At 39.6% G+C, this 21,652-nt stretch overlaps 1 protein-coding gene across 1 annotated transcript; it reads right to left on the reverse strand.

The window, feature by feature from the left end:
- Positions 1 to 16,124: 16,124 nt before the first annotated feature.
- BMP15 (bone morphogenetic protein 15) lies at positions 16,125 to 21,195 on the reverse strand. The gene is made up of 2 exons (XM_077146119.1): positions 20,868 to 21,195; positions 16,125 to 16,984 (listed from the first exon to the last, which is right to left on the reverse strand). Exons 1-2 carry the CDS (start codon positions 21,193 to 21,195, stop codon positions 16,125 to 16,127), a joined length of 1,188 nt encoding a protein of 395 aa, XP_077002234.1.
- Between the last annotated feature and the right edge of the window lie 457 nt (positions 21,196 to 21,652).

The raw sequence follows: 21,652 nt of genomic DNA on the forward strand, positions 1-21,652 counted from the left end.
GCCTGCTGAGCCACTGTGGTCTGCCCAAATACATTAGTTTTATACTTTTAAGACTATGTTTATTTATTTTTTAACAGTTTTATTCACACACCATACAATCCATCCTAAGTGTTCAATCAATGGCTCTTGGTATAGTCACATATTATGCATTCACCACTACAGTCAACGTGAAAACATTCTTATTTCTTTAAAAAAAAATCCCATTTCCCTGTTATTGACATTTAGCTCTGGTATAGTGCCTTTGTTACAACTAATGAAAGAATATTACAATGCTATTGTTAATTACACACCATAGTTAACATTGATTGCATTTGTCCCATATAATACCCTATTATTAACACCTTGTAGTAGCGATGTTTATTTGTTCTAGTTCATGTAGGAATTATCTTATATATATACAATTACACACCATCATTGTCTAGGATTTGCTAAGTTATACAGTTCCAGTTTTCATTCTCTTGCTTTCCTTCTAATGACATTCATGATTCTAACCTTCTTCTTTCAGCCATATTCACACTCAGCTTTGCTAATTACAATGAAGTACTGTGCTACCGTGGCTGGGTATAGTACTACCCATTTCTGAACCTTTACAATCAACCTTATTGAACATTCTGTACCCCTTAATCATCAATTGTCCAATATCTACACTCTTTCTATCTCTTGATAACCTATGCTCACAAATTTAACTCTCAGACTTTGCTCATTATAGTTAGTTCCTATTAGTTAGAACATACAATATTTGGCCTTTTGTTTCTGGCTTATTATGATCAACATAATGCCCTCAAATTCATGTATATCATTGCATGCCTCAGGACTTCATTCCTTTCTGCAGCTGCACAATACTCATCATAGGTATACACCAGATTTCCCTTTTGCTCATCCGTTGATGGACCCTTGGCCACCTCCATCCATTGACAATCATGAATAATGCAGCCATGAATATTGGTGTAAAATGTCTATTTGTGTCCCTGCTTTCTGTTCTTCCATGTATATACCTAATAATGTGATTACAGGGTCATATGGTAACTGAATACTTAGCTCCCTGTGGAACCACCACACTGCCCTACAGAAAGACTGCACAGTTTGCTTCCCTACCAACATGAAAATGTATATATCTCTCGCCACATCTTCCTAGCGCCTGTGGTTTTCTGTTTATTTTTTAAACAGTTTCATTCACACATCATACAATCTATCCTAAGTGTACAATAAAGAGCTCCTGGAATAATCACATAGCTATGCATTTACCACCAAAATCTACATGAGGACATCCCCATGTCTTCTGAAAAGAAAGAAAATAAAACCTTTATCCCTCCTTTATGTGCTTCTCTAATTCACATTTAGCTTTGGTATATTAACTTTGTTACAATTAATGAAAGATATTACAATGTTACTGCTAACTATAGACCTGTTTGCATTAATTGTTTTCCATATAGCATCCCATTTTAACACCTTATAATAGTGATATATCTTTGTTCTTGTTCATGTAAAAACTTTCTTATATTTGAACAATTAACCACCATCATCGATCACTCCAGGTTTCGATAAGTTCTACAATCCCAGTTTTTATCCTCCAGCTTTCCTTCTGGTGACATACACGCCCCTAGCCTTCCTCATTCAACCATAATAACACTCAGCTTTGTTCATTATACTAAAATATTGTGCTACCATCACACATTATTATGCTATCCATTTCTGATTCTATAGAATCAATCCTGCAGTCTGCATACCTTCAGCATCAAATGCCAAAGCTGTACTCTCTTTCTATCTGTTCATAACGTGTGTTCACAAATTTAACTCTCAGAGTTTTCTCATTTTAATTATTTCATATTAGTGAGACATATTTTTTTCTTACATGGGCAGGCACCAGGAATCAAACCCGGGTCCTCTGGCATGGCAGGTGAACATTCTTGCCTGCTGAGCCACCGCGGCCCGCCCTAGTGAGATATTTTTAAGGTGAACATATATGAGGCAGATCTATATGTTCTGATATTTAAAACATCCAATATATTATGTGAAAAGAGCAAAACACAGCAGAGAAAGTCATCAAAATGGTGATATAAACAGCTATAAAAACCTCCCCCCAAAGATTAAGTGAAAAAAGGGCAATTCTGACTCATTCAGACTCTGGAGAAAAGTATAGACTGGAAAAGGATCCTACAAATGCCAAATTGAACGAAAGAAAAATATCTGGTAGGAAACTTCCATCCTGGACCCGCTTGTCCTCTCCCCTCCCCCACACTCAGTCTCACACAGTGCAGGAGATACACAGAAACAGCAGCCAGGCTCCCTCCCACCTCCCATTGGGGACATAAGACTATAAATCTCTCACAGCAGTTAGAGAGTTTCTCACTATTGGAGACCTGGATCTGAGTACAGGGGAGGACACTTAAAGGCATAGGTCACCGAGGGATAAAGAATCTGAGAAAGTGCAGACAGAGACTGTGTTTTCAGCCCTGGGTCTGAAAGCCCTTTCCCAACCCTTGAGGGAAACAGCAGCAGGAGGCCTGGTCCTTGCCTGGGGGATGGCTGAAAACTGGAGAAGCTGGGGGAGTCCTCCACCACCAGTAAAGTGAGGGGCACAGCCACACATTGATTCAGATTTTGACCAGTCAAGTGAGGGCACAGGAACCTCACAGTTTTAGCCCCACTCAGTCAGAAGCAGCCTGGATTCCAGAAAGTAAACACTTTCTGAGGATAATTAAGAAACCGAATAGCACCATCTTCTGGGAAGAACAGAAAGTGGTAAGGGGAAATTCAGGGCTTTTCAGCACCTCTCCAGACCCTATCCCAGGCTGACTGGAGCTGGTTACAACCCCTGCATGGGGTCTCAGTCCTGTTTCAGATGAGAAAAATAGATGAATCAACTGTTCAAGCAGTACCCTAAAACAAACCCAGGTCTTATGAGGCAGTGAAAAACAGAGGACCACTGGGAGCTAGTAAACTTGTTTTATGCACACACAGAGTGCTTGTTGTGGTGAGCACTGCCTATCCCCATACACTGGGGTAGGCTTTGGGGAGAGACTGGCACAGAGCCAGTCTGACAACTGGCCAATGAGAAAGACAAAGACAGATAGAGAACAAAGGCAACCAACAAAAACCCTAAGCAAAAGATAGAAAAATGATCTCTAGAATAAACCAGTCAAGAAATATAGATTCCTAGATAGCAGAAAAATATGACAAGTCATACTAGGAATCACAAAGACATGGCCCAGTCAAAGGAACAAACTGACACTTCAAATGAGATATAGATTTTGAAACAGCTTATCAAAGATGTTCACACAAATGTTCTAAATTCAATCACTGAGGTGAAGGAAATAATGGCAAAAGAGATGAAGGGTATAAAGCAGCACTGGGTGTCCATACAGAATAAGTGAAAAGCTTGCCAAAACAAAGGGCAGAGGGTAGGCCACTGTGGCTCAGCTGGCAGAGTTCTCATCTGCCATGCCAGAGACCTGGGTTCGATTCCTGATGCCTGCCCAAGTGAAAAAAAAAAAAAGCAAAGGGCAGAGGAGTTCCAGGAAGATGGCCAAATACGGTAGATCAAGTTCAGCCCTGCTCCAAGGAAAAGTTAGAGAAGGAATGGGAAAGCGACTGACACGGCAATTCCAGACTGTAAGTGACCCGGGTGAGTCTTTTGCACCACATAGGGCAGCCCCGGGTGCAAAAGCTGAGGAACTGAGAAGCAGAGAATTGGGCCTAATGCAGAAGCCAGGAGCCCACAGGAGTGCACAGATGGGGAGACGGGGACTAGGAAGTAAGTCAAGCTGCGTTCTTTGAATGTGCTACCCTCACCAGCACATCCCTGAGACGTGCAACTCACCTAACACCCCACACACCTGAATTCCTTCACCCGCCCACACTCCCCATGCTCCAAGCACCCCTGCCCCACCAACCCCTCGTGCATGTACCCACCCTTTACCCCCACCCAAAGTGCAGCCCAAACCACCTCTCCTGCACCCCACCCGAATACTACCTCCCCCTCCCTGCTCCCTGCAGGCTGTCACCAGTGCATAAAGGCTGCTGGCACCTACCTCCATGCCCAGGATACAGCTGACCCCAGCCCATACAGTCACATACCCCCCTGCCACCCGCTGAGCTCTCCGTGCAGGTACATCAGTTTATGGCACTCCTAGACTCACACATGTGCATGACCCACCGTCATGCCCCACAGCTCTGAGAAAGCATTGACCTGTGCAGCTGGGTTACATCCGCCCCCAGCCATGCAGGCATAACATCGACCTGCTGTCATAGCTCTGCACATGGGCACAAAGGGCCCTGTGACCCAAACCAGTGCACCCAGGATCATGCCCCCTAGACCTGTTCACCCACACAGACACATCCTCCCCAGCTGCTGGGCACCCATGTTCACAAGCACCAGCGTAACATCCCCAATCTGCGCCTATACCTGCACTGCAACACATCACGGCAATGCTGTGCCCCACACTGTGCCCTGCATCCTGCTCCACATCTATCCCACAAACACAAGGCTTTAGACTACTGAAGGAAATTGACCTCCAAAGTAAATCAAAAGATACTTATATGCAGTGAAAACAACAGATCACTAAGCATATCACAATGCAGACAGAAAAGAGAGGAGTAAAAGGTTAGGAAGAGTAGTTGGGGATATAATGGGGGAAAACTTCCAAACCCTTAGAAAGGACATAAATATACAAGTCAAAGAAGCCCAACAACTGCAAACAGAATACATCCAATAGGTCTTCCCCAAGACACATACTAATCAGTCTGCCAAATGTTGAAGAGAAGCAGAAAATCCTAAAAGCGGCAAGAAAAAAACAATCTACTACATACAAGGGAAACCATGTAAGACTGAGTTCAGACTACTCAGCTGGCACTATGGAGGTGAGAAGGCAGTGGTATAATATATTTAAGAGCAGATTTAAAGAGGCAAAAGAAAGAGTAAATGAACTAGAGTTCAGAACAACTGATTTTGAACACACAAAAGAGCAAATGACAAAAAAGAAGATGGAAAAATTTGAATTGGATTTGGGAAATGACAGATTAAACAAAGCATGCAAATGTAAGAATCATTGGTGTTTCAGAAGGTAAAAAGAAGAGTAAAGGTCTAGGAAAATTAGTTGAGGATACAATGGGGGAAAACTTCCCAATCTTTATAAAAACATATAAATATTAAAATCAAAGAATCTCAACGAACTCCAAATAGAATAAATCCAAATAGGCCTAGCCCAAGACACATACTAATCAGTCTGTCAAACGTGGAAGAGAAGCAGAAAATCCTGAAAGTGGCAAGAGAAAAACAATCTACTACATACAAGGGAAACCACGTAAGACTGAGTTCAGACTACTCAGCTGGCACCATGAAGACAAGAAGGCAGTGGTATGATATTTTTAAGATCCTGAATGAGAAAGACTGCCAGCCAAGAATTCTGTGCCCAGCCAAATTGTCCTTCAAAACTGAGGGAGAGATTAAAGTTTTCACAGACGAATCCTGAAAGAATCTGTCAACAAGAAACCAGCCCTACAAGAAATACTAAAGGGAGTTCTGCCAGTTGAAAAATAAAGACAGGAGAGGGAGGTCTGGAGGAGGGCACAGAATTGAAAGGTTACCAATAAGGGTAACTTAAAGGATAAAAAGAGAAAGAGAGAATATATGTATATAGATCTGACAAAATCCAAAAGATAAGATGGTAGATTTAAGAAATGCTTTTTCAGTAATAACCTTGAATATTAATGAACTAAACTTACCAATTAAAAGATATAGATTGGCAGAATGGATTAAGAAATGTAATCCAGCTATACACTGCTTACAAAAGACTCATCTTAAATAGGGAGGAGTTGAATCTTTTGTTTTTTTGTTTGTTTTTTGATTGATAGGCATGATCTAACCCCCAGGATAGATTGCTATAGCATTTCTAATAGAGTTATCATTGATGTTGAATGAAAAATAATTTCCTCTTGTATAATAAAGTAAAAATTGCTACATTTTGGGCTTTAAAAAAAAAAAAGACTCATCTTAGACACAAGTATATAACGAAGTTGAAAGTGAAAGGATAGAAAAAGATTTTCCAAGCAAATTATAACCAAAAGAAAGCAGGAGTAGCTATACTAATATTGGACAAAATAAACTTTAAATGTAAAGACATCATAGGAGACAAAGAAGAACACTATATAATAATTAAAGGGTTAATTCACCAAGAAGATATAAAAATCATAAATGTTTATGCTCCAATCAAGGAGCTCCAAATTACATGAGACAGACATCAGCAACTGAAGGGAGTAATAGATATTTCAACAATAATATAGCAGGAGACTTCAATATACCACTCTCCTCTATAGATAGAAAAACCAGACAGAAGATCAACAAGGAAATACAAAACTTAAACAATTTGATAAATATATTAGACCCAACAAACATATAGAGGTGGTTACACCCCCAAACACCAAGATACACATAATTCTCTAGTGGCCATGGAACATTCTCCAGGTTGGATCATATGCTGGAATGAAAAATCAGTTTTTATAAATTTAAAAACATTGAACTTATTCAAAGCATTTTCTTTGATCACAACAGAATGAAGGCGAAAATCAATAATCACCAAAAAACAACAATTTTGGAAAATATATGGAGATTACATAACACACTTAAAGAATCAGTGGGTCAAAGAAGAAATTGCTAGAAAAATCAGTAGCTAACTGGAGACAAGTGAAAATGAGACTGCAACACATCAGAACTTATGGGATATGGCAAAGGCTGTGCTGAGAGGGAAATTTATTGCCCTAAATACCTATATTAAAAAACAAGAAAGAAAAAAAGAACAATAAAGAGCAAAAATTGAGGACTTAATTGCTCACCTGGAGGAACTAGTGAAAAAACAGCAAACTAACCCCAAAGCAAATAGAAGAAAGAGAAAAAAATAAATTAAACCAGAGTTAATGGAATGGGTAAAGAAAAGAACAATAGAAAGAATCAATAGAACCAAAAAAAGTTGGTTCTTTGAGAAAATCAGTAAAATCGATGGACCACTAGAAAAGCTGACAAAGAAAGATAAAGAGAGTATACAAACAAACAAAATCAGAAATGAGAGGGGGTTGTTACCATGGGCCCTGAAGAAATTTTTTAAAAAATCATAAGATGATACTATGAGCAACTATCCAACAACAAACTAGATGTGTCACTTTCAAAGTATTATATACCCCAAAAGAGCCATGTTTTAATCTTGATCCAATCTTTTGGGAGCAACTGTTTCTTTTAATCCTGATTCAATTCTGTAGGTTGGAGACTTTTGATTAGATTATTTCCATGGAGATGTGGTGCACCCAATTCTGGGTGTGACATTTTGATCAAAGGAAGATGTAATTCTACCCATTCCAGGTGGGTGTTGATTAGTTTACTTGGAATCCTTTGAAAGAGGACACATTTTGGAGAGAGTCAGAAACAACAAAGCTGACAGAAATGACGGAAGCCTGAGAGCCAACAGAAATTTCACAGTAGAGCTGACACAGATGTGGATGCATAGAGAACAGAGACACTTAACTAGGGATGTAAGGGACCTGTTCACAGAAAACTACATAACATTGCTAAAAGAAATCAAAAGAGATCTAAATAGGTGGAAAGATATTCCCTGCTCATGGATAGGAAGGTTAAATGTAGTTAAGGTGTCAAGTGTACCCAAATTGATTTGCAGATTCAATGCAGTACCAATCAACATTCCAACAATCTACTTTGAAGACTTGGGAAAGCTAGTTAGCAAATTTATCTGGAAGGGAAAGAGACCCCGAATAGCTAAAAGCATCCGAAAAAAGAAGAACGAACACTTCCTGATTTTAAAGCTCTGAAATCTATTCTACAACTAATAGTTGTGATATACTTTGAAATTTATTGCTTTTATGTAAATATGTTATTTAAAGAGAAGGAGGAATATAACAGAGAAGAAAGGATTTAATAAATATGTATGACTGCTGAATCATTATATTTCTGTTGGTCTACAGTGTCTTGGAGCGGCTAGAAGAAAAAATGAAAAAACGTGGAACTGCAACCCATACCAAACTTTTAAATCTGTTTTATACTGGTTAAAATGTACTTGGAAATTTATTGCTTTTTTGTATATGTATTTCACAATAAAAATTTTAAATGAAAAGAATAAAAGAAATAGTGTTGAGAGGCTACTCTGGAGGTCACTCTTATGCAAGCTTTAATTAGGCATTGCTACCTATCCATAGTTTGCCAAACCCCAAACAAAAGCATTTCTGTAAACCCTAAAGAACACCTAGGGTGTTATATAAGATTCCCTAAAAGTTTCATGCACTAGGGTAACTTTGCAGAAACTGGTAACCTACAGATGGTTCCCTAGACAAGATAATCCTGAAATTCAGAGGGGCCAGCCTCTCCAGAACATCAACTAGTTCCATCCACCTATCCCATATTATCAACAGCCCTTTCCATGAAAAAAAAATTAGAATTGGAATAGCCCAAATATCCTTAAAGAGTGGGAGAAAGACCAAAGGTAATGGTGGAGTTACAACAGAGAAAGTAGAGTTTAACAAATGAGTATGATTGCTGAATTGTTATATCAATATTTCTTTTCATCACCAGTATCTTGAAGCAGCTAGTAGTAAAAACCTAAAAATATGGAATTGTAACTCATACCAAACTCTGAAATCTGTTCTACGACTGTTATTTATGGTGTGCTTTAAAATGCATTGCTTTTTTTATATGTTACAAGTTTACAGTTCTAAGGCCATGAAAATCTCCAAATTAAAACAAGTCTATAAAAATGTCCAAATTAAGGCACCATCAAGAGGTTACCTTCACTCAAGAAAGGCTGATGAAGTTCTCCCAACTGAGAAGGCAACATGGCGATATGTGCTAACTTTCTCTCCAGGCTTCTTGTTTCATGAAGCTCCCCAGGGGCGTTTTCCTTCTTCATCTCCATAAGTCTCTGGCTGCGTGGGCTCTCATGACTCTGCTCTATTGCTCTCCAGCTTTTTGAAAAATACTTCCTCTTTTAAAAGATTCCAGCAAACTGATCAAGTTCCACTTGGAATGGGTAGAGTCACATCTCTACCTAATCAAGGTTAATATCCACAATTGGGTGAGTCATGTCTCCATGGGAACAATCAAAAAGCTCCCAGCCAGCAATATTGAATGAGGATTAAAAGACATCACTTTTCTGGTGCCCCCCACAGATTCAAAAGGGCGCATTGCCTAAGGATACATTGACTGATGAATGAAAGGCCAAACTGTGGTATATACAGATGATGGAATATTGAAAGGCTGCAGGAGGGAATGAATCTTGAGGACATTAGGTTGAGAGAAGCCAGAAATGAGATGAAATGAAAGGGCAAATATTGTATGGTATCACTAATACAAACCGTAGTTTTGAGAACTGAATTCGAGGCATAGGTTATCAGGGGATTGAAAGTGGGCAGAGATTAGGATGGCTAAGGAGTACAGAATGTTCAATAAGACTTATTGTAAAGGTTCCTAGATTGTAAGCATTTACAGTAGTCACAGCTATTCCTGAGCTTTAACTATTATTTCTAAATTTTGAGATGCCGCACTCTTTGTATATAAACTGGAACTTTGGGTATTGGTGTGACATCTGAGGCTCAGAGTGAAAGTTCTGCAGTTCTGAAAGTAAGCATTAATTTACACAGCAACTGTTAAAGAAGCTGAAAAAGAGATCAGACTTGAATTAGAAACATGAATGAAATGGACATTGTTGGGACTAAGGTAAGTCAGAATACAAGGTAAAGGATGATATTGTATTTTAAAACTTCAACTTATGAGTGCGAGCAATGGAAGAAATGTTTATTTGGTCCAAAATTTAAGCATTCTGTAGCACATTATCTAATTTAATCTGTCTGGTCAGTTTATTTAAACAATATAATTGCATGAACTCTAGAATAGGGAATGAGATCTTGTTCTGTACAGGTTAATATAATACCCTAGTCCAGAGAGTTTTGGGCACAAAATTAAGAAGTATTTGCAAAGTTCCCCTGAGGGACTGCGGGAAAAGGTGGCACTATTAAACTTCCCCACTTGGGGAATTCCTAACCTTTTCTCAACCATTAAGGACTCACAATTTAACAAGACAAGCCCTCAGTCTTGAGGCTTGCCCTTATTAAACTTATTTGTGTAATGACAAAGCTAAGCCTACTTATAATCATGCCTAAGAGTCACCATCGGAAAACATCTTTTGTTGCTCAGATGTGGCCTTTCTCTCTAAGCCAACTGTGCAAATAAACTCACTTCCCTCCCCCCTACATGGGACAAAACTCCCAAGGGTGTAAGATTCCCTGACAACATCGGATATGACTCCAAGGGATGTGCCTGGCCTTGTCATCATGGGATTGAATATGCCTTCTTGTCAAAGAGGGAAAAGAAATGAAATAAAGTTTCAGTAGCTAAGAGATTTCAAATAGAGTCTAGAGGTCATTTTGGAAATTACTTGTATGCAAGCTTCAGCCAGATATTGTAAATTGCCACAGCAAGCCAAGCTCATACCAATAGTATTCCTGAAAAGTCTAAAGAATATCCTGAGCTCTACCTAAGACTGTATAAACATCTTTCTTAGTAAGTTTATTTGTTTAGAAACTTAAGGCATTCAGATTGTTCCTATTCCAGATAAGGCCTGAAACCCCAGAGCTACCAGACTCTCCAAGAACAACAAACATTTTCATTCCCCAATCCCATGAAATCAACACCCGTTTCCAGTATGAAGAAATTAAAATGGTCCAAGCCCTGAAGATGGAGAGGCTGATTAAGTGAAAAGAAAGGCGTTGTAACTGACCAATTAGGATTTGACAAATGATTATGATTACTGGCTCATTATATAGACTTTTTTTTTAGGTTTTGGTGTATTGGAGTGGCTAGAGGGAAGTGCCTGAAACTGCTGGACTGTGATCCAGTAGCCTTGATCTTTAATAATAACTATATAACCATATAGCTTTTGTTGTGTGACTATGTGACTTTAATGGCCTTGTGACTGACACTCCCTTTGACCAGTGTAGGGGTAGATGAGTAATAAAATAAAGACAAAATATATATATAATAGGAGGGGATTCGGGTTTGGGATGTTTGGGGTTTCCTTTTATTTCTTTTTCTGGAGAAATGCAAATGTTTTAAAAATGGCCGTGGTGATGAATGCACAAGAATGTGATGTTACTGTGAGCCACTGATTGTATACTTTGGATGGTTTATATGGTGTGTGAATATATCTCAATAAAATTGCATTAAAATTTTCACTTGTACAAAAACACAGCAGAGTATATGTATTATATATTTGCAAAATAAAATAATGCATGAATAAATGCTTTCAGGCATGTTAGATTTCTGGAAGCATATATAAGAGCGTTTGAAGTGGTCATATCTGAAGATAGGGATTGAGGGGTCAGGATGAAGGGAGACATTTACTATTTGTTTTACAGAGTTCCATATATTTGAATTTTCAAGTCACACATATGATGTTATGATATGGTATGGTGGAAAAACATGATTTTTTTTAATTGCAGAAAGTTTTGCCATTAAATACAGGACATAAAAGCCTGACCCCAAATTTCCAGGCTTCATTGATTTGTAGCCATGACCTGGGGTATCTTTCATCTACAGGCTCAGCAGCCACTGCTGTTCTAAACATATGACATCCTTATTGGTTCCATTCCAGGGGAAAGGAACAAAGGGCTATAGGGCCAACAAGACTCTTCAACAAACATCTACCCTTGGATGGATTCCACAGAGTATTTAGGACCACTGGACTGTGTGCACAGTAAGGGCCAGGGAATTCATGCATAAGGCTCCTTTCAAATAATGTAAGCCACTCCTGATATGCAAGGGGATACGGAAGGTTAGAAGACAGCAGGGTGTACTATAGGAGAACTTATAGCCAATAAGCATATGAAATCACTTGAAAAGATATCCAACATCATTAATGATTATGTAAATGGAAATCAAAACCACAATGATACCACTTCACACCCACTAGGATGGCTATTAAAAATGTTGGGAAAAAAACAAGTGTTGGCAATGCATAGAGAAGTTGAACCCTCATATGTTACTGGTGGGAATGTAAAATGGTTCACTGTGGAAAACAATTTGACAGCTTCTCAAAAAGTTAAACATAGAATTTCCAAATGTCGTGGCAATTTTACTTCTAAGCACATATACCCAAAGGACATTAGGGATTCAAATGCATATTTGTACCCCAATATTCATAGCAGTAATATTCACAAGAGCCAAAAGTTGGAAGCACTTAGGTGTCCATCAATAAATGAATGAACAAAATACAGTATATACACACAATAGACTATTCAGCCAGAAAATGGAATGCAGGTTTGATACATATTACAATATGGTTGAACCTTGAAAACATGTTGAGTGAAACAATCTAGACACAAGAGAATATTATTTGATTCCCCTTATTAGAAATATCTATAATAAGTAAATTCATAGAGGCAGAAATTTGATTAGAGGTTACAGGGTAGGGGAGGAAGGAATGAAAAATTACTGGTTAAAGTATATAGAGTTTCTGTTTGGAGTTTTGAAAATTTCTGGTAATGGATCGTGGTGATGGTAGCATAACATTTGGAATATAATTAATACCACCGAATTGTACAGTCAAAAATGGTAACAATGGGATATTTTGTGTTACATTTTGCCACAATATAAATTTTTTTAAGTATTTAAATCTAGGCAATGAGTGTTGGCAAAGATGTGGAGACATTGAAACCATCATACATTGATGATGGGATTGTAAAATGGGGCAGCCACTTTTATATAGAAAACATTTTAACAGTTCCATAACATATTAAACAGAGTTATTGTATGATCTAGCATTTCTACTCCTTGGTATATACACAAGAGTAATGAAAACATATGTCCACACAAAATCCTGCATGAATGTTTTGACAGTACTCATAATAACCCCAAAGCAGAAACAACTCTAATTTCTGTCAACTGATGAATGAATAAAATGTGATATATACACACAATGGAATATTTTGCCTCAATAAAAAGGAATGAAGTACTAACACACACTACAACATGGATGAACTTTGAAAACATTATGCTAAGTAAAAGCCAAACACAGAAGGCTTGTGTGATTCCATTTATATGCAAATCCATATAGACAGAAAGCATACCAGTCATTGCCAGAGCCTTAGGAAAGGAGAGAATGGTGATGGCTTGTTAACTGTACAGGGCTTCCTTTTGGGTTGCTGGAAATGTTCTGAAGTTAGATTGTAATGATCATATATTCACAGAGTTGTATAACCAAGAACCATTGAACTGTATACCTAAAATGAATTTTATGGTATGTGACATATCTCAACAAAGCAGCATTTATTTAAAAATGGAACTAATAACGACCAATTCATGGTACTGTTGGAAAAATTAACTGAGACTATATGAAAGTTTCTTTTACAATATTAGGCACCAAAATGGTTTTGAGGAACTGAAGTCAAAGTTCGCATGCTTCCCAACTTTGCCCAGAATTGGATGTAATATACTACCAAGGTAAATGCAACAGAGCTTCAGGGACAAAAGCAAACTTAAATTCCTGTTCCTTTTGCACCCTATATGTTGAATGAAGTTATGACAGTTCACTGGAAGAGCTGGGACAAGGTGTCTATTTCCTCCTGTAGGAAGGCTGGAGGTAGAGATTTTGTGTTGGATTTGAGAAAATATGCTAAGCTGAAGCAAAATTTCAAAAGAAAGATCATTCATAACATTAACCACAACTGACCCCATCTTACCAGTTAGGTATTCTGACAACCCATGGATAGTGGAGCCAATTAACCTGAGCACTCCATAAAAAGATAAATTTCAAATGTATTCAGGACACACAAGGCCAGGAGACCATGACTTTCTGAAAATCACAGTGACTCCTGAGATGCTGAACTTAGGATGTGCCTTCTGTCTTATTAGGTATTTATGCCTACCCCAAGTAGGTTGGTGAAATGGCTGATCTGGAAGACCACATTTATTCTCCCAGGTCAACTTGCACCACATACAATGATTCCACAAACTGCCTTCCTCAAGAACACACGTCATATTTTATTGTTATTTGAATCATGTAATAATGAAATAATGAAATAATGGGGCACAAAAAATAGTGAAATATGTGAGTATTAAAATATTCCATGTCAGGAAGAATGCATCCTTCAGAAAAAACGATCCTACCCTACATTTATGTTCACCAAGACTTTACTATGAGCCAATCAGCTAATAGAAAAAGGAGTTGGACATAGTTGACAACCATCAAAAGGAACCCCATCTTTTGGCAAGAAAGTAAGTTACACTAGAGTATGTTAAAGGAAAACATGTAGTATTGTGTGAGCATAGAGGAAAGGCATCTATCCGATTTTTGGGTATCAAAGAGGCATTGGATAGATGAATAGAGTGCCTGAGATAATTCCTGAAGATGCAACAAAGAAGGAAGATGGGCAAAAGGATGTTAAGGGACAGCTCTTTAGGCAGGAGAATAAAATGTGTGTATTTATAGATTTGTAAGATATTCTCTCTAGCTGGAACCATTACTAAGAAGGAAATAGTAAGATAAGTTCATTTATGATTGATAGGTAAGAAAAAGATAGGACTTACATTTGACAAACACATGTATCCACCGTAAATCAGTCCCATCCCACTGAGAATGGTAAGAAAACTAGTCACCACACAGTAGGGTGGGGAAAAGATTTAATGGGCTTCCTCTTAAGGGCCCCTTGGTAAGGGCGGATCATGAGCAGTGCTGCCTGCTAGGAAGCCTTCAGAGAGTAGAACTGAAGAACTTCTAGCCCTTGGAGATTAGGGTTGGGCTCCCAGCCTAATTTCTAGGGATATAGCTAAAGACAGCAGAGGAAACTAATTCCTTCTATTAAGTCTCTTAATTCCCAAAATATTAAAGATGCTCTTTAACAACAATGACAAAAATATTTATTTACAACATAGCCCAGTTTCCATCACTTAAATACAGCATAGGAGTAGAAAGAAGTCACACTGTAAGAATCATTCAGTCTAACGCAGAGTTCCACACCTCCCAGCAATATCAAGCCCATCTCCCTTCTGAGACCCATGTCTAGAGGAGAATGAACACATGAAGTACAAAGCCTTAGAGTTCAATCTTCCAGAGACCCTAGCATGCTGCATCCTTCCCCCACAGCTCAGTAAGCTTCCTAGCTCTACTCCTCTAGCCTAGTCTCCATCTCCGGTCAGGTCAATTCCTAGTCTTGGAGTCACCAGAGAGCTTTCTCTGTAGTATAATTAACAGAGCGCTGTTACATAAAACAAGAAAATACCCTGTGAAATCTATTGTTATATAGAAAGTTTAAAATGACACTTAATGTATAATCCTAGTAAGCAATGGTAGCTCTTACTTCATACAGATGGAGGTGGTTTTGAAGTCATTGGCTCCATACGCTTTAAACAGCTCCATACCCAAGTTTCTCTATTGGCCTTATTAAGGGCTCCTGTTTTCAACATAGCAAAGGAAGGAATCCTAGTTACTGTTGCCAGGTTCAGAGGCTAAGAGGAAAAAACCTGGTAGCTAAGAATACTACTTCCTTTCTTCTCTTGCCCTCAAAAGGTCTTTATAGAGACTGTTAACTAAAGTTTTCTAATTGTTATGAGAAAGGTTTTAGATTTATTGGGCAATTCAAGCACAGATGCAGGTAATCTTTCTGGTTCTAGTTTATAAGGTATAGGAGGCAGGGAAGGGGAGCATAAAATTCCAAGCTGCTTTCTTTACCCAAAGTCTTTTAGAGTGCCTCAGAGAAAGGACACTAGGAAGAATTTACCTCTCTCAGGCCTTAAAGGGACAATTCCTAAAGTTCTACTACCATTGACTGGTGTCTTTTAACAAAGCCACAATAAAAAGACAAGAAAATACAGAGTGCATTTCCAAAGGAACTTCATACATTAATGGCTCTGACCAGTGTTCAAAAAGTACTGATCCATGCTAGAGATTGGTATCAGAGCTGTTTTTATAAACTGAGGAGGTCACAAATGGGAGAAGACACTTAAGTAACTACACTTAGGTCAAGGAATAAGATGTATGGATTGAGTAAAGGATCACTTGCAGTTTTCACATAGACATTTATTTTTAATCCTTCTTCAATTTCTTGGGAAACCTGTGCTAGCTATATCTTTTCTGTTACCTGCATGTACAGGACTGGGCAATCATATCCTCATACTCCTTGTACAAGATACTCCCATTTGCCTCAATCAGAAGAATACTAATGGGAACATACTTATAAGGGACACAGGAGGGCTGAGGGACACTCTGGTCCACCAGCTCATTGACAAGGTTCTGGATGATAGCATGATTGGGGGAATTGAGACCATAGTGTAATACCTGGGGGCACGTTCCCTTACAGTAGTTTGGGGTGTAGAGATGAGGAGCAATGATCCAGTGATCCCAGCCCAGCTGGTGGAAGCTGACCTGGAAAGGGTGGAGGGAACACCAGTTCTGTTCAGGCCCATTGCGTTCCCGGGAGCGACCACGAACCTCAGATGCAATGCTGCCTGCTTGTCGAGCCTTCCGCAAAGGAAGGGGAGACTCCCTGTCCATAAACTCCTCCAGGCCTCCAGGGAGAAGTCTGGACTTCTGAAAACCTTTGTGGGTGTCATTGAAATACAGTAACAAGAAGGCAACATCTAAGGATGAAGTCCCATGCCACCGGAGCTCAAGAACCTCACTGCCATTTTGCTGCTGACATGCAAAACGGAGTCGTAGGACCCTGCGCCCCTTGTGATTCCAGAGCCTTTGCCGAACATGTTGTGTGATGTCCACCTCTGTCCAAGATTTGGGCAGCAAGGGAGGTTCTGAATAACTTCCTTCTGAGGAGGGAGAATGGTTGGTTGGACTTTTGTGAACCCAGGGCTCCACGTGGCAGGAGAGGTGGAAGCCAGCTAGATGGAGTTGATGGCGGTAAACCACAACAGCTCTGACTAGTTGGTATGCCACCTGGTTTGGTCTCAGAGGAAAGTCCAGGGTCTGTATATGCCAGGGGCCTACATAAATAAAAGGAAACAAGATCAAGGGATTAACTTCTTACCTTCTAGCCTGAATCTCCCTCACAAACCTGCTTGGCACAGACTGACAGCTGTGATGAGTCCCAAAATTAACTCAAGATAATAATATCTATCATTTATTGGGTACTTACTACTGTCCTCTATGATTTACATGCATTAGCTCTTTAAGCCTCCATAACCTTATAAGGTGGAAATTATCCCCATTTTATAGATAAGAAAATTGAGGCTCAGAGAAACTATATCAAAGGACACACAGGTAAGCATAATGGTAGAATCAGGATTTGAACCCAATTCTGTTTTCTTAAGAGAAACTGTCTCATTGTTAGACCACTCACAGCAGTAAGTTTAGGAAATAAAATAAAAAATAGAATTGTTTTGTATGTATATTGTATGTATGGAAGAGGAACAATCATATTAATTGAATATTAAAGGAGATTAAGATATTCAAAGAATCTGAGACATACATGGACAAAGAAAGAGTACTCATGTCACATCACTATACAGATATAGCTTTGGGGTAAACCTCCAATATTGGAAGCTATGGCCTGCCATCACTTCAAATCCAAGATAATAGTATTATCTTCTTAATAACAACAAGTAATAATAATAAATATTGACTTGTTAATAATAACAAGTTACCACAATTTGTTTATGTATTCACTCCCAGTAGGGGCAGATATTTTACCATTTCTGCCTTCCACCAACTTTAAGAATTACTTCTTGAACATCTTTTCCTTCTTGGGCCATTTCCCCCTTAACCTTCAATCTCTCCCTTTTCCATTCATGGCTGGAAATGGTTCTTCATTTACCCCACACATTTTTACAGCTATTCCTCTAAATACCATTTTCAGCGAAGCCTTGGTCACAAATATTTTTATTTTCTGAGAATTAGACTAGAACCTACACACCCATTAGTGACCAAGAGCTTTAATCCAAATTGTAATGCTGACACCCAGTGGCCAAAGGGTTGGAAGGCTGGGTCTGAAGTGCTCTGAAATTCTGAACCCCCTCTTGGCAAGGGTTAAGAGCAAGGATGACAAAAACCAGACATGCCAGGAAAAAGCCTTCTCTCATCTTCAAATATTTTATCCATAAATGCTTCCATGTTACTTTATATACTATTAATATAACCTTCCTTCTCCACTGAATCCACAAGCTTGGAATTCTTCAATAGTCCTGGGACTTTCAACATAGAAATTTGTTAATGTCTTGATAGTGCAGGATAATTTTTAAAGTTCAGGTTCCAATTCAAGCTTAATACACCCACAGATTTGGGACACTAGCACTAGATATCATCCACACAAGACCCAAGCCAGGCTTGTATTTGCTTTCTCAAGTAGCCCTGCACTTCCATCTCACATTGATTTTTCCAAGTGGCCCACCCTGCCTGAAAAGGAATCCAACCCAACTCTCTAGTAGACTGTCTGGGGAGGAACTGCCCTTCCTCACAGACCTCAACATCACGTTTCCTGTAGTAAAGTGGGGTTACTAAGGATCAGAGCCAGGAAAGGTCTGCTCAGAGCTTCTCAGGGAAGGGGCTGACACATTTCTGCGTGATTGAAGTTAGCATGCCTCTCAAGGTGAGCTAGATTCAGCTGGGCCATCATCTAATGGAAAGAACAGACCTGCTCTCTTGTCATCTGTATCTGGATCCTTCCCAGAGTCTCTATGAACCGGTATGCCCCAAAGGCAGACACTTGCCTACTTCTCTCCATCCTCCTATCCAGCTTCATATCATGTGTACAGACTTGATCAATGGCTTTCTGCTGCACATAGGAATGAAATAGAGATTCCTTATAGCCTACAAGGTTCTACCGCTCAGCCTCATATCCTGCAATTCTCCACAATGCTTACTAGGCTTCAGCCACACTGGTCTTCTCTTCTTCACACAGGACAAGTTTATTGTTCTCCTTGCTTAGAGCAGACTTCCCTTTACTCTTCACGTAACTAGCTTATTGAACAAACCTCAGCTCAAATGCCATCTCTTCAAAATGACTTCCTTGACAGCTCCATATAAAGTGAGCTGTTTTGTTTTGTTTTTGCACTATTCTTTAGCACAAAACCTATTTTATTCCCTGATAGCACTTCCCACAAATTTGTCATCATTTACTTGCATGAAATCATTTGTTTCACCCATGAGAACAAATGCTCCATGAGAGATAGGGTTTTGCCATTTCGTTCAGCTCCGTATGACTGGAACCTAGAATAGTGCCTGGACCTCAGTGGGTGCTGAGTAAATATTTGTTGAATGGATGTCCACCCACACCAAACTATTCTCTTCCCTAAATCGGAATGCACCTCTCTTCCTCTATTCCCCAAGGTCTAGTTCAAATAACTCCTCCTCAATGAAGTCTTCTGACAGTCTCACCTGCTTCTCTTTTCTTGCTTTAAGCAGTGAGTCATTTCTTTCGAGTCTTGAGAACCCTATTTGTTTTTTTCAAAGGACTTTCCATACTACAACCTCATTATGTGATTATTCATTCTACTATACTGAGAACTCCTAGAGGGCATAGGGCAGTTATTTGCCTCTATATGCACAATCCAAGCATAGTGCCCAGTTAAAACTGTGGGAACAGAAGCATAGCATGGTGATTGAAAGGACATGCTCTGGGGCCTGTTGGCTGGATTCAACGCCCAGCTCTACCATTTACCAGCTGTGTGGCATTGGGTAAATTACTCTGAGCCTCAGTTTCTTCACCCGTAAATTGGTTATGATAATAGTACCTAACTCATAGGTTGGGATGAGGATTAAGGAAGATAATGTTTGTAAAGTGATTTGCACCATGCCTGGCACACAAAACGGGTTAGGGGAATTTTGATTGTTTTACTTGAGGGAGAGGGAAATGTTAGTCCTGTCTGTTGTCATCTCGAAGATCAGTTAAAGCCCAAGATTGATCTTACCAGGTTCACAAGAGTTCATTGAAGTCAATGGCTGTCTACTTTCCCTAGAGAGACCAATACCTCAGGAGCCCACAGCTGTCCTGGAATGTTGTCCAGGACAGATATTCAAAGTAAAAATCAAACATAACAGGGACAACAAGATTCCAAAATACATTTAGTAACAAAACCCCAAAGTAGCAATGTGGACTACAGAAAGCAATTACTTGAGGTACAAGAATTTCTTTTAGCAAGTACCTAATCATAGGTAAATGATTCATTGACTTCAATGATTGTACTTCATTGACTTCAAGTCTCCCTTAAAGACTTGAGAAGTTATGGACAGACATTAGAATCAGATGTGAGCTCAAATCCTTTATCAGCCACCTACCATCAGAGTTGACCTTTGAGAGTTACTTAACCTCTCCATGCTTCAGTTTTCTTATCGTTAAAAATCTAGGCTAATTGCCCCATGACAGCTAGCAGTAGCAGTTGTTAAGAATTAACTACAACAGCAGATGCTCAAAGAGCCAGGTACGCCGACTCTTGGATGTTAGCTTGTTTCTGTGGACAAGTTTCTCCAACAGAGCATCCTTTCTCTTTGCCTTGTAAAGAATAAGACATATAAAGAGCCCTCCACAAGAATATTTAAAGGTATTTTTCAATTACAGTTTTCAGGGATGTAACAAGCATCAACACCTTCTTTGAGATAGGGGCCGACATAACACTCATTTGTCCTAGGGCCTGAAAGAGATTCCACAGGTAGGCCCCAAGCAATCTGTTCTTAAATTATAGCCCTTAAGGGAAGGAGAATTAGGGAGTTATCCTCCCAAGCTTTCCACATTTTGCAAACCAGGCCTGCAAATCAACCCACCCCCAAGGCAATAGGGCTTGACAATGAACTCACATATTCCATTTTTCTCTACACTCTTCTTTTTCTCACTTCTATCCCCTCTAAGGCAGGATGGGGGACATGATAACTCACCTCTAAGAGGCCTTGCTACACTGGTCAAGGGCCTTACCAGCCTCACCATGGTGGCTCCAATGGTGCGGTTCTCCCTAGGGTGTCCATACCGGTCAGCCGAACGCTGGTACAACTCTAGCATGTACTGTAGGGAATGCCCTAGGAGTCGTGGCTTCCTCTGCTGCTTGCCAGGGACTTCTTCTAGCAGCTCCTGAATTAGGGGCAAGGTAGGAGCCTTGGCTAGGAGAGCAATAGTGGACTTTCTTATCCTTGCCATTTGGACCCTGTGTTCCACAAAAATCATGAGTCCCCAAACAAGAAGAATTCTAAGGATGCTGAAGAGGACCATATTGAAAGCCTTGGTATTCAGCAACAGGATCTAGATGAAGCCCAAAGGACGTGACTCTGACTCCTTCCTCTCACACCGATAATTGCATCCTGGTTCCACAACCACAAAGGACAAGGTAAGAAAAAAGAAAGGCAGGCAGGCCTTATGTAGCTTCCTCTAGGAGGATCTCCTGAGCCAGAGAAGATCTCCTAACTTGTCCTCTTTGCACTAAAACAAACAGAACAGCAAGTGGGATACGGCAACATGCCCCCTCCCCCGACCTTGCTCTCCAGGACTGGGAATAGATAATACTTATTCTGAGGCTGGGGTAACCTAAAAGGAGAGATCCATTCCAGGACCTGCTCCCTTACTTTATCCACTAGGATGGGAAAAAAGCAGCCCTTGCCCCCTCTGCTTCACAGCTTTAAAGGTAGTCTGGTAATCACTCCTTAAAGGAACCTCCTGCTCCTAGCCAATT

The sequence above is a fragment of the Tamandua tetradactyla genome, chromosome X (genome assembly GCF_023851605.1).
Source record: "Tamandua tetradactyla isolate mTamTet1 chromosome X, mTamTet1.pri, whole genome shotgun sequence".
In the NCBI taxonomy this organism is placed as follows: domain Eukaryota; kingdom Metazoa; phylum Chordata; class Mammalia; order Pilosa; family Myrmecophagidae; genus Tamandua; species Tamandua tetradactyla.

Bases quoted from the DNA above. Each gene is read 5' to 3' on its own strand.
- BMP15 (XM_077146119.1), bottom strand. From the start codon at position 21,195: ATGGTCCTCTTCAGCATCCTTAGAATTCTTCTTGTTTGGGGACTCATG. The intron at 16,985-20,867 runs GTGAGTTATCAT...TTATTTATGTAG, and splicing joins TGTAGCAAGGCCTCTTAGAG to GCCCCTGGCATATACAGACC.